At 52.1% G+C, this 13,356-nt stretch overlaps 1 protein-coding gene across 2 annotated transcripts in view; it reads left to right on the plus strand.

Moving 5' to 3' along the window:
* Positions 1-13,356, plus strand: part of MTOR (mechanistic target of rapamycin kinase) — a 133,721-nt gene that overhangs the window by 108,611 nt on the left and 11,754 nt on the right. For both annotated transcript variants that reach the window (XM_008251668.4, XM_002723353.5), the window contains exons 39-50: positions 2,408-2,650; positions 3,198-3,298; positions 3,969-4,065; positions 4,365-4,463; positions 4,638-4,760; positions 4,859-5,041; positions 5,420-5,554; positions 5,762-5,936; positions 6,891-7,026; positions 10,008-10,155; positions 10,766-10,888; positions 13,043-13,125. In XM_008251668.4, the coding sequence (XP_008249890.1) occupies positions 2,408-2,650; positions 3,198-3,298; positions 3,969-4,065; positions 4,365-4,463; positions 4,638-4,760; positions 4,859-5,041; positions 5,420-5,554; positions 5,762-5,936; positions 6,891-7,026; positions 10,008-10,155; positions 10,766-10,888; positions 13,043-13,125 (1,646 nt within the window). The remainder of the gene's footprint in view (positions 1-2,407; positions 2,651-3,197; positions 3,299-3,968; positions 4,066-4,364; positions 4,464-4,637; positions 4,761-4,858; positions 5,042-5,419; positions 5,555-5,761; positions 5,937-6,890; positions 7,027-10,007; positions 10,156-10,765; positions 10,889-13,042; positions 13,126-13,356) is intronic.

Here is a 13,356-nt window from a genome sequence, read left to right on the forward strand (position 1 = left end):
GGGAGGTTGGGGCCCTGCACCGTCACCGTGTCGGGGGAGGTTGGGGCCCCGCACCGTCACCGTGTCGGGGGAGGTTGGGGCCCTGCACCGTCACCGTGTCGGGGGAGGTTGGGGCCCTGCACCGTCACTGTGTGTGGCGCTGGGACTCGCCGCCTCCGCGCCTCACAGCATCTGGACGCACCGTTCCTCTCTGGAACCTTCTTCCCTTGGTCAGCTTCTCTCTGATTCCCCCCCTGCCTGCTCCTCAGCTAAGAACTGAGCCGTCTTTGTTCTTTGTTGGAAGGGTCAGGGTAGCATCTGTTATGTCACAGGGAACTTCCGAAGGATAAACACGATTAGCACACGCATGAAGACGTGACTGAGGCAAGGGTGGCGCACCCATTCTCCCTGGTCAGCGTCGATGGTGACAGCTGCGAGGTGTAGCAGATGTCGTCATTTCCTTTCTGATGTCTCCTTGCTAATTTTGTGAATTAATCCCTCTGGTATCAAAATTTGCACCTGAAAAGCTGCGGGCACATTCACAATAAAGGTTTTATCCTCACTTAGTAAGCAGCTGCATTCTGGTCTGGAGGATGACCGTCTTGCCTTAGGAACCATAGTGGCTCGAGGCCCGCTGCCTGTCCAGAGCTGGACAAACACACCCGGTCAACCTTGAACAGCTGGACCCGGATTAATCAAAACTACCCCTACCCGGAGCTGCCTTTCTTCAGTCAGCTTTAGTCACAAGAAAAAAGCAGGGTCCAGGAACTTTAGTTTTAGTTTTTTGTGTGTGTTTTTTTAAAGATTTATTTATTTGAAAGGAAGAGTTATGTAGAGAGAGAGAAAGAAACCTTCCATCCACTGGTTCACTCCCCCACGTGGCTGGGACTAGGCCAGGAGTTTCATCTGGGTGTCACACGTGGGTGGCAGGGGCCCAAGCACTTGGGCCATCTTCAGCTGCTTTTCCCAGGCCAGGAGCAGGGACATGAACCAGCGCCCCTATGGGATGCCAGTGTCCTAGACGCTTCACCTGCTGCACCACAACACCAACCTCTAGTTTTAGTTTTTGAAAGCATTTCCTGGTGATGTGTGGGTATCTTTGGTTGGTTGTTTTGGGATTTTTGATTTGGTTTGATTTGTTTTTTGATGCTTTCTACTGTCAATCTCATAGCCCCGTGTGCCTGCCAGGACGCTCATCTTGTTCAGTGTGACCCTAGATCAGTGCCTGGTGTGTGGTGGACATGCAGCAGGTGTTTGTTAGACAAACAAAGGCGTAAGAAGACAGTGTGGCTCACTGCAGAGATTACTCCAAGTAAAAGTCAGTTATGGTTGGTCTGCGCTGTCTCAATGGGAAAATAGGCACGTTTATTTTAAAGGCTTTTAGCAAGGAATGCCCAGGAGTTCCCAGCCATCCAGAAAGCCCAACTAGTAGTGGATTGCTAAATGTCCTACTGTCGTGGCAAAGCGACCATGTCCCAAATCCAGTTCTGTCTCCTGCTGCCTTAACCAAGCAGTGGTGTGCGCTAGAGTAACCGCAGCTCAGAACCTCGGGGACATGAAGAGTTCTCCTTTGTCCAGATAAGCACCAAAGATTTCTTCCAGCCAGCAGTCGCTGGGCCTGCTTCTCTACCAGGCCACGGGCCCAGTCTTAGGGCCAGAGAGGCAGACGAGACCCTCCCTGCACCGTGCTCCTGTGCTGTCCGTGTGTTCCCTTGTCCACTGCCAGCGGACTGAGGACCCTCACCGTCACCCCCTGACTCACTGGGACCGCGCTGCCTGCCCCCAGCCTCAGAGGCCTCCCAGGATCTCTTCCAGACGTTCCACTTGCCTGAAAGGCTCCAGCATGCCCGGAGCTCTGTGGTCTGCCCCAGCCCGTGGCCAGCTTCCCCCCCCCACCCCCCCGTGTGTGCCCCAAGCCGCAGTCAGATTCCAGTGAACGCTCGTGCGCCTTGTGCACCTGCATCCTGTTCCTCCCTTGCCAGGAAGTCCTCCCTGCTGCCCACGCGTGTTTCCTCCCGCAGCTGCTCTGAGTTCTCTGAGGCGTCCCAGGTCCCTGGCACTCCCACTCTCCTCCTCTTCCTCCTGGCCTCTGCTGTCTTCTGCCCTGCAGAGTGTGTAGGTCTGTGGGTTGGCAAGTGAGCTCTCCCCCCGGATCTGAGGTTTTGTGAAACCAGGAGCGCACCTGCTCCTCTTGCTGTGCCCCTTCCCCCCAGCAGTCACCACCGAACCTGACCCGGTAAGTGCCCCACAAAGTGAATGGGTCACCGAGAATCCGGTGGCCCCCCCCCGCCCTTGCCTGACCGTCTCACGAAGGTGGACCCTTACCCTGCTGACCACAGAGGAGACAGCCCCAGCCCTTCCCCCACCTTGACGCTGTCGGCCATAGCCCCGGGGTCTGTCTTTGACTCTTGCTGCCCCTGCCCTCCAGGCCTGGCACGCGTGGGCGGTGATGAACTTTGAAGCTGTGCTGCACTACAAGCATCAGAACCAAGCCCGTGACGAGAAGAAGAAGCTGCGCCACGGCAGCGGGGCCAACATCACCACCGCCGCCACCGCCACCGCCGCCACCGCCACCACTACCGCCAGCACCGAGGGCAGCAACAGCGAGAGCGAGGCCGAGAGCGCCGAGAACAGCCCCACCCCCTCCCCCCTGCAGAAGAAGGTCACTGAGGTGCCTCGCCTTCCCCCTCGTCAGGGGCCAGCAGGGCACCAGTGTCTGAGAGCGGGTGCTTGCAAGCCGAAAGGAACCTGTGGGCTCGTGTGCAGCTCCGCTGGGGCTGGAAAACGCTGCCTGTCGGCCCCCCGGCTGCCTGAGACCGTGCTCTCGTGTTGGGGCGGCTCCCAGGGCCCCCAGCTGCTACGTTCCTTGTAGTGTTTCTCACGTGGATGAGCCACTGTCTGCATGTGTGGCCGTCAGGTCCTGGGGCCTCAGTTCCTGTCGTTCTCTCTCCCCTGGGACCGACAGTCACAATGTAGCGGGGCTGGCAGCAGGCCCCAAGAATGGCAGGTTCAGAGCTCCAGCCGCCTCCTCCTGCCCCTTGTGCAGGAGGCCATGTTGGCCCCACTTCCATTCATTCACTGCTCACCGTAAGGGTGTTACGGCATTAACTGATTCAGAACTCAACCACCATTTGGGATGGGTGCTAGTAGCACACACTTGTACCCGTTTTATAGAGAAAGCTGAGGCCAGAGTGTCACTAACGTGTGTGTTCCAACAGGATTTGTCCAAAACCCTCTTGATGTATACTGTCCCTGCGGTCCAGGGCTTCTTCCGTTCCATCTCCTTGTCACGAGGCAACAACCTGCAGGACACGCTCAGGTATCAGGGAAGGGGAGCCTGAACCCTGGCCGACTGGGTCACTGGGAGGACACAGAAGTCACGTGAGGGTCGCCCGAGATCGGCATACGGCCGCTCTCCACTGCAGCTTGAGGGGTAACAGGTGATGGCCCACCTTTGGGTGAAACCTGCGGTGATAAGAAGAGCTAGGGTGAGAACTCTCACGTGTGGTATATTGTGGAGGGAAAATCAACCCATCCGTCTACCACAGTACTGTAAAATCCCTTCAACTTCAGCAGAGGCCTCACCAGTGACCTGAGTCAGTCCAGAGCTTCGTGGGGCCAAGGGCAGCCTGCTCCTTCGCTTGGGGCTCTGGCCGTTGAGTCCCAGGTCGCCCTGTGTGGCGGTGCCTGCTTCTCTAGGTCTGCAGATCTGTGGATCTCTAACATTCTCCCAGCTCACAAGGTCATTGTCAGGATAAGCCGTGGGGGCCCCTGGACATGATGTAGGGCGCAGTACTCATTCACTCAGACGAGCCTCATACTCTGCTCATCACAGCCTCTGTTCCCAGGGAGTCCCGAGAGGAAATGCATTTGAGAACCACTGATCTGAGTCCCTGCTAGTTCTCTTCTCAGGAACCCTAAGATAAATAAAAGATGAGCAGACAGCTGGGAAACCAAATTTTCTCTGGCGTCTCCTTTCTCTTTTCCAGAGTCCTCACCCTGTGGTTTGATTATGGCCACTGGCCAGATGTCAATGAAGCCCTAGTGGAAGGGGTGAAAGCGATCCAGATTGACACCTGGTTGCAGGTGAGTGTGCTGGTGGCAGGTGAGGGTGGGCCGCATTCCCCTTCCTGTGTCTCTTCTCTTGAATCCTGCAAGGCAGAATATGTTGTACGTTGGTAAGGATGTAGGGCTTGCCCCCGCCCCTGACACCCCCTCCCCATTCCCTGTCTCCTTAAGATTCTTGAGGAGAAATGACAAGAAAGACCCATTGCAGAGCCAAGTCGTGTCAACCGAAACAAATGTTTAAAGTCCATCTTTGCCTACAAAATTAGCTAAGGTTGTTTGCCATTTCACATGCCGCCTGCTGTGTCTCTGAACACCAGGTGATACCTCAGCTCATTGCAAGGATTGATACACCCAGACCCCTGGTGGGACGGCTCATTCACCAGCTTCTCACAGACATCGGTCGGTACCACCCCCAGGTATGTGGAAACCCTGGGCAGTGTCTCCTCAAATCCGGTGTGGCGGCAGTCCGCCCAGCCTGCAGCCCCAGCGGCCCGGCGCCTTCCTAAAAGAAAGCCCCCTCCAAGGTGCAGCAGGCCTGTCAGTGTCATGCTTCCTGCCTCCCGTTGCAAATGCTCCTCTGTTCGCCTCAGGCCCTCATCTACCCGCTGACCGTGGCGTCTAAGTCCACCACGACGGCCCGTCACAATGCGGCCAACAAGATCCTCAAGAACATGTGTGAGCACAGCAACACCCTGGTCCAGCAAGCCATGATGGTGAGTCCAGAGCGGAGCGGCGGTCACCGTCCCCCACCGTCCCGCACGGACCCTGCCGGGCCAGCTCACCCCTGGGCTTCTCTCCTCCTGCTCGACAGGTGAGTGAGGAGCTGATCCGCGTGGCCATCCTCTGGCATGAGATGTGGCACGAGGGCCTGGAAGAGGCTTCTCGTTTGTACTTTGGGGAGAGGAACGTGAAGGGCATGTTCGAGGTGCTGGAGCCCCTGCACGCCATGATGGAGCGGGGCCCCCAGACCCTGAAGGAGACGTCCTTCAATCAGGTATGGGCTGCGAAAGCGTGAAAGGACGTTACCCAGGGCTTCTGTGGGGCTCCCTTCCCACTCGTCTTTCTACTGACGGTAAGGCCACAGCATACAAGAACATGAGCAGTGCCTTTTGTCACCAAGTTAGAAGAACCCTCCCAAAATTTTAACTGGAAAATTTAGCAGTTCCCCCAGAGGTCCTTCTCTCTCCTGGTCCTCCCCCCACCTAATAAACCATCCCAGGAGCTGCGATCTTCAGGATGGAGAAGTGCACAGCTTCTCACCACCACCTGCCCACAGCAGGTGCCTGATTTGTGTGGTCAGCTTGGGGGTTTAGCCTCCGAGCTCGGCGGACGCCTTGACAGCTTTCCAATTCCCTGCTGTCGTCCCCCTCAGGCGTATGGCCGAGACCTGATGGAGGCCCAGGAGTGGTGCCGCAAGTACATGAAGTCGGGGAACGTCAAGGACCTCACCCAGGCCTGGGACCTCTACTACCACGTGTTCAGGCGGATCTCGAAGCAGCTGCCCCAGGTGGGACCTTGAGGCTTGTCACAGAGCTAGCTGTCACCATAGTCCTGTCTTACTGTCGTGTAAGTTCTAGCACCCATTCCAAAGCGTCTGGTTACACTTCCACTCACAGACTTTGGAAAAAGTCATTGCTATTAGCAAACCATTGACCATTGCCTTTAAATTCCCCACTGGAGGTCAAAAACTGAATCTTTTGATATTTATTCACAGCTCACATCCTTAGAGCTACAGTATGTCTCCCCAAAACTTCTGATGTGCCGGGACCTTGAATTGGCTGTGCCAGGAACGTATGACCCCAACCAGCCAATCATTCGCATTCAGTCCATAGCCCCGTCTTTGCAAGTCATCACGTCTAAGCAGAGGCCCCGAAAGCTGACACTCATGGGTAAGGACCATCATGCACTTCTGCCAGCTGCTTCTCCCCTCTTCTGAGGTGACACCTGCCATGCACTGCTCAGCTTTCCTACGCGACGTCTCCTGTGTTTATGGAGGGAGGCGTGGAGCATGAGTGCCTCCTGGGACTGTGAGTTCCTCACACAGCTGTGCTGCCTTAGGTGCCAGGGGAATCGCCTTAGGCACATGTGGAGGATGGACTGGGGAGGCAGATGTTGGGAGGTGAGGACCCAGCCAGGAGCACCTGGACGCAAACATGGACAGCAGCAAGCTGCCCTGAAGGAGGGGCTCCTGGGTTCGTCTTCTGACCACCACAGTCTCTCTTTTTGGGAAACGATTATATAAGATTAATTCTCAGGGCCAGTGTTGTGGCACTAAAAGCTAGACTGCCTGCTGTGAACCTGTATTCCACACCAGAGTCCCAGTCGGGAGTCCTGGCTGCTCCGTTTCTGATCCTGCTCCCTGCTGTAGTGCCTGGGGAGGCAGTGGAAAATGGCCCTGCTCCCAGGTGGGAGACCCAGATGGAGCTGCAGGCTCCTGGCTCTGTCCGTGCCCAGCCCCAGCCATCACAGCCATTTGGGGAGGGAACCAATGGAGGGAAAAATCCCTGTTTCTCCCTCTCTATTGCTCAGCCTTTCAAATAAATAAATCTTTTTTTGTTAAGTGAGTTTTCACAGTAAGGATGGTTAAGCAGCAGTCCTGTAATTTCCCTTGGGGGTGTCGGCACCGCCTGCCTGGGACAGGTTCAGGGAGGCACCCTGAGCCTCTCACCCTTGGTAATACTCAGCAGAGCTGTTCTCTTCAATTCCAGAGGTTTTATCTCCTCCTCGAGGGAAGCTGTGATTAGAGAGAGATGTGGCTCGATGACCTCTGTGTAGCCTTTAGACTCTCGGAAGAGGCTTTGAGAACGCGTGGTCTTCCCTAACTGTGCCGCCGTTCCTTGCAGGCAGCAACGGGCATGAGTTTGTTTTCCTCCTCAAGGGGCACGAAGACCTGCGGCAGGACGAGCGGGTGATGCAGCTCTTCGGCCTGGTTAACACCCTCCTGGCCAACGACCCGACGTCTCTTCGGAAGAATCTCAGGTATTCAGATTGCAGTGAAAAAGCCAAAGACTTGAGTGCGAAGTTTCTGTCCATGTAGTCTCAGAGCTTCACAGAAGTGGTAAAGTGATTTTAACCTGGCAAGAAGTCGCCAGTAGCTAAGGCATCGAATACAGAAGGAAAAACTGCAGTCGTTAGAGGATTCTCGTTGAGGAACTGCTTTCATTGCTTCTAGAGAGCCCAGAATGGAGTATTCGCGACCGTTAAACTGGAGGTGCTGCAGATGTGTGCGGCTGCTTAACCTTTCCTGGCCCCGATGCTTTGTTACTCCTCTTCCCATTAAGAGCTTCAGTGTTTAGCAGAGAGATTATTTCAGCCTTAGGAGTAGTCACATGCTTCTTCCCCCAAAGCAGTGAGTTTGTCAGTCACACTGTGAAGACCAGTGTTGTTTTCTTTTTTTTTTTTTTTTTTTTAAGATTTATTTATTTTACTTGAAAGTCAGAATTACACAGAGAGAAAAGGAGAGGCAGAGAGAGAGAGAAAGAGCGAGGTCTTCCATCCGCTGGTTCACTCCCAATTGGCCACAATGACTGGAGCTACGCCGATCCGAAGCCAGGAGCCAGGAGCTTCTTCCTGGTCTCCCATGCGGATGCAGGGGCCTAAGGGCTTGGGCCATCTTCTGCTTTCCCAGGCCATAGCAGAGAGCTGGATAGGAAGTGGAGCAGCAGGGACTCAAACCGGCGCCCATATGGGATGCTGGCACTGCAGGCAGCGGATTTACGCACTACACCACAGCGCCGGCCCCCCCCCCCCAGTGTTGTTTTCATGTCAGCAGTGCACAGTCCTCTTGTGAGGTGTTATCCCCACTGCACGCCTGTCACAACAGCCACTGTAGCAGACAGAGGGGTTCATTAGAAATAGTGCACATGTCCTGCACTGATCAAGTTTACTGTCTCCCCAGATGGCCACAATGGCCGGGGCTGAGCCAGGCCAGAGACAGGAGCTTCATCCACGTCTCCCATGTGAGTGGCAGGGGCCCAAGGACCTGGGCTGTCTTCTGCTGCTTTTCTCAGGCCATTGGCAGGGAGCTGGATGGAAAGTGGAGCAGTCAGGATACAAACCACCCATGTGGGATGCCAGCATCCCGCGTGGTAGCTTTACCTGCTATACCACAACACCAGCTCCTGAAGTTAACTTTTTTTTTAAGATTTTTTATTTATTTATTTGAGATGCAGAGTTACAGACAGTGAGAGGGAAAGACAGAGAGAAAGGTCTTCCATTCGCTGGTTCACTCCCCAAATGGCTGCAATGGCACTGCATTGCATGGCATTGGCTTCGCCAATCCAAAGCCAGGAGCCAGGAGCTTCTTCCAGGTCTCCCACGTGGGTGCAGGGGCCTAAGGGCTTTGGCCATCCTCTACTGCTTTCCCAGGCCATAGCAGAGAGCTGGATGGGAAGAGGAGCAGCCAGGTCTAGTACCGGTGCCCATATGGGATGCTGGCGCTGCAGGCGGAGGATTAACCTGCACCACTTCGCTGTCCCCCTAAAAGTTAACTTTTAAACTGTAATCACATAGTACATTTCTGTTTACAAAGCCCCTTTGTAATTCTTAGATTTTGTTTTATTTCTCAAATAGGTTAAAAATGAATGCCATTCTTTTTTTTTTTTTTTTTAAGATTTATTTTATTTATTTGAAAGAGTTACAGAGAGAGAGGTACAGCCAGAGAGAAAGAGGTCTTTCATTCCATTGGTTCACTCCCTCAATGGCAAGAGCTGAGCTGATCCGAAGCCAGGAACCAGGAGCTTCTTCCAGATCTCCCACACGGGTGCAGGGGCCCAAGAACTTGGGCCATCCTCCATTGCTTTCCCAGGCCACAGGAGAGAGCTGGATCAGAAGAGGAGCCAGGAATCGAACCGGCGCCCATATGGGTCTGGTGCTGCAGGCTGGGGCCTTAACCTGCTGTGCCACAGTGCCGGCCCCAGTAAATGCCATTCTTAATGTAGAAAGCTGAAAGTATAGTACAGTGTCCTGAAGAGCACCATGGTGATCTAGCTGGAGATTATCCACTGTTACCTTTTGGTGTGTTTTCTTTTCAGTCCTCTGTCTCTTGTGTTCTGTATGTACAGCTTTGTAGACTGTGCTTTTCACTTACAGATTTTTTTTACATCACTAGAGTTCTTCCTAGAAATGTCAGTGACACAGGAAGCTCACTGGATAACAATAAGATGTGAAAGAGCATATTTGATATCCCGTTTGTAAAAGTGAAATAAAAAGTACAACATAGAAAGCTGACAAAAAGGAAATATATTAAAGGATTCACACTGGTTATTTCTGGTTTATAAGACTACAGACACGGGGCCGGCGCCGTGGCTCACTTGGTTAATCCTCTGCCTCTGGCACCGGCATCCCATATGGGCACCGGATTCTGTCCCGGTTGCCCCTCTTCCAGTCCAGCTCTCTGCTGTGGCCCGGGAGTGCAGTGGAGGATGGCCCAGGTCCTTGGGCCCTGCACCCCACGGGAGACCAGGAGAAGTACCTGGCTTCTGGCTTCGGATTGGCACAGCGTGCCGGCCGTAACAACCATTTGGGGGTGAACCAATAGAAGGAAGACCTTTCTCTCTGTCTCTCTCTCTCTCACTAACTCTGCCTGTCAAAAAAAAAGACTACAGACAGCTTTTCTTCTATATGCCTTTCTGTCTGTCTCAGATTTTTATCAGCCTGAATTACTTCAGCAGTTCAGAGGGAGATCAACATGTAATTTTTTAAATCTAAGAGAAAGGTTTACAGCATAGTAGGGGTACTATAGATAAATGATAACATACTGTAGATTTTTCGAGGAGATTTTGAGGAGATATATTTACTCTAATTGGACAGTACATAGTGTACACATATACAGAACCGTCTCATGGAAATCCACAAACATGTATGATTTCTTATATGTCAGTTAAAAATAAATTTAAAAACTAAAAAAAAAAAAAGCTTACTCTCTCCCGTGTAACAACCTGCTTCCCCATGGGCACCAGCATCCAGAGATACGCCGTCATTCCTCTGTCGACCAACTCGGGCCTCATTGGCTGGGTCCCGCACTGTGACACGCTGCACGCCCTCATCCGGGACTACAGGGAGAAAAAGAAGATCCTTCTCAACATTGAGCATCGCATCATGTTGCGGGTACGTCACAGGGCCGCCACCCGTCACCCCGGACTGTCCTGGAGGCAGAGCTGCCCGCGGGAATCGCGCCGTCTGCCTCTCTGGTTCCGTGTGCCCATAGTTTTTCATACGAAAATCTATTGGAGGGAAGTAACTGTTGGAGAAGGTTTAATGAGTGAGCCCTAAATCAGATAACCCGTGAGAAACCAAAGGAGCCTAAAGCCCAGAAATTAGCTCTGCTCGTAGAGGGACTGGAGACGCACGTGCCGGGCGTGGTGTTTCACCTGTGTTGTGAAGCCCTGCCGGGTGGGGAAGGCAGGGTCAGCAGGTGCATGAGTAGTGAGAAAGAGAACTGTTGCTTGCCCCAAACCTTGACGCCTCCAGTGCTCTCATCCAAACCACAGGCTGTTCTGAGGGTAGGCGTGGTGTTTCCCCTTCTGCCCTGGGAGTGCCCGTGGGTCATCGGGTGGGGTGGCCACTCCATTTGTCCTCGTGCAGTACTCTTCCTGCCCTTCTCCTTTGGCTGAGTTGGGGAGGTCAGAGCCCGGCTCTGCCTGGCCCCCAGCCTTGTCTCCTGGGGTTCAGCTGCCTGCCCGAGGCGCCTCTCACTGAGGGCTGTGTTCTGATGCAGATGGCTCCAGACTACGACCACTTGACTCTGATGCAGAAGGTGGAGGTGTTTGAGCACGCCGTCAATAACACAGCCGGAGACGACCTGGCCAAGCTGCTGTGGCTGAAGAGCCCCAGCTCAGAGGTACGCCCTCACCCCACCCAGCTGCTCAGGCGCTCACCTTCACCCGGCTGCGGCACCCTGGGGGACTCCTGGGCCTGGCTGGTCAAACAAAAAGAAACGGGAAAACCCTGCAGGCTGGCAGATTCAGATTGGGTACTTTCACGTTTGTCCTATTGCTTCCAATAGTATTCGAGCTTTTTATAAATTAGGCATAGTCATTTCCATGTTACAAATTTTTCGATTTATTTTTGATTTTTAAATTTTGTTAATGGTATGTCTTTTGAATTGCGGTTTTTGTTTTTTATATATAAACCTTTTTTAAATTTAGAAGTTAGATTTTTGAATTTATCTCTTTGGCTTTATATTTCAAAAGGCCCTGTTCTCTTCAAGATTATGCATCGGCTGGCACCACGGCTCACTAGGCTAATCCTCCGCCTGCAGCGCCAGCACTCCAGGTTCCAGTCCCAGTTGGGGCGTCAGTTCTGTCCCGGTTGCTCCTCTCCCAGTCCAGCTCTCTGCTGTGGCCCGGAAAGCCAGTGGAAGATGGCCCAAATGCTTGGGCCCTTGCACCCGCATGGGAGACCGGGAGGAAGCGCCTGGCTCCTGGCTTCAGATCGGCGCAGCTTGCCAGCCATAGCGGCCGTTGAAGGGGTGAACCAGCAGAAGGAAGACCTTTCTCACTGTCTCTCTCACTGTCTAACTCTGCCTGTTAAAAAATAAAAAAGATTATGTATCTTTTCTTTTTTTTTAAAATTTTGACAGGCAGAGTGGACAGTGAGAGAGAGAGACAGAGAGAAAGGTCTTCCTTTTGCCATTGGTTCACCCTCCAATGGCTGCCGCGGCCAGTGCGCTGCAGCCGGCGCACTGCGCTGATCCGATGGCAGGAGCCAGGTACTTCTCCTGGTCTCCCATGGGGTGCAGGGCCCAAGGACTTGGGCCATCCTCCACTGCACTCCCTGGCCACAGCAGAGAGCTGGCTTGGAAGAGGAGCAACCGGGACAGAATCCGGCGCCCTGACCAGGACTAGAACCCGGTGTGCCAGCGCTGCAAGGCAGAGGATTAGCTTAGTGAGCCACAGCACCGGCCTAGATTATGCATATTTTCACTTATTTTCTTCCGCTAATTAAAAGGTTGCTTGGTTTTTTTTTTTTTTGTTTGTTTGTTTGTTTTTTTACATTTAAAGCCTAATGTAATTTGGAGTTTATTTTTAAATTAACATGTAATTTTTTTTAAATGATTGACTACCACATTAGTTCTCAAATAATCAATCATCTGTCTCAGGACAGGCATTTGGCCCTGGTGGTTAGATGCCTGCATCCCATGGCAGAGTGCCTGGGTTTGCAGGCCAGCTCTGACTCCTGACTCAGCTTCCTGCTAATGCAGAGCCTGGGAAGCAGAGGTGATGGCGCAAGTAATTGGGTCCCTGTGCCTGACCAGGATTGAGTTCCTGGCTCCCGTCTCCAGTCTGGCCCAGTCTGGACCTTTGAGGGCATCTGGAGAGCGATGGAAACTAGCAAACTCTCTCTCTCTCTAACTCTTTTTCTCTCTTTCTCTGTCTCTGCACCTCTCTGCCTCACAAGTAAATAAATAAATAAAAATAAGCTTTTTAGAAGACTCTATCCCTTCAGTACTGTTTTTGAAATTTCATTTTTTACACTAAATTCTTGAGTGCTCTTGGATTTCTTTCTAGGGATTCAGTTCTGATCCATTGCTCTTTCTGCTCAAGTCTCATACTGTTAATATAAGTGTCTTCTTACTGGCTATTCTCATAATTTTTTTCTTCCAGATAAATTTTGGGATTATTTTGTCAATGAGACTTGACAAAAAGGTGCCACTAAATTTTTATTGGAATCCCATTAAATATATCTAACAATTTGGAAGGGTATTGCATCTTTACAATCTTAAGTGCCTATCCGTAAGTGGATATTTTCATTTATTCAGGCCTTTATATTTCCTACAGTATGTCTGCTTATTCATGTAAGTCCTAGACATTTCTGATTGAGTTTATTCGGAAGCATAGTTACTATTTTTAATCGTGAATGAGACCTTTATTGTATTTTCTAACTGGTCATTGATGGAATGTAAGAAAACAATTGACTGAAGCATAATCATGTTGAAACTGTCCAGGTTTCCGAGGCGTGGTTCACGTTTGTCACGTGTGCCCTTGTGTTCTAGGTGTGGTTTGACCGAAGAACCAATTACACCCGCTCGTTAGCTGTCATGTCAATGGTGGGGTATATTTTGGGCCTGGGAGATAGGTGAGTGGATGTATTCTTCTTTCTCCATCTTAGTTTTCTTGAATAGATCCATCTTATTTCCCTGTGAGCTTTGTGACCATTTTGTAAACAAACATTTGTGTTTTGTACTTCAGGCCTGTTTTGCAGCATCAGCTTTTGTCTCCTGTTTGTTAAACAGGCCGAGGGAATAGCGGAGCAGACTACAGAGGAGAGGGTCCTGCTTCCTCTGTAGTTCACTGTAGCATACTTAGA

The sequence above is a fragment of the Oryctolagus cuniculus genome, chromosome 7 (assembly GCF_964237555.1).
Source record: "Oryctolagus cuniculus chromosome 7, mOryCun1.1, whole genome shotgun sequence".
In the NCBI taxonomy this organism is placed as follows: Eukaryota; Metazoa; Chordata; class Mammalia; order Lagomorpha; family Leporidae; genus Oryctolagus; species Oryctolagus cuniculus.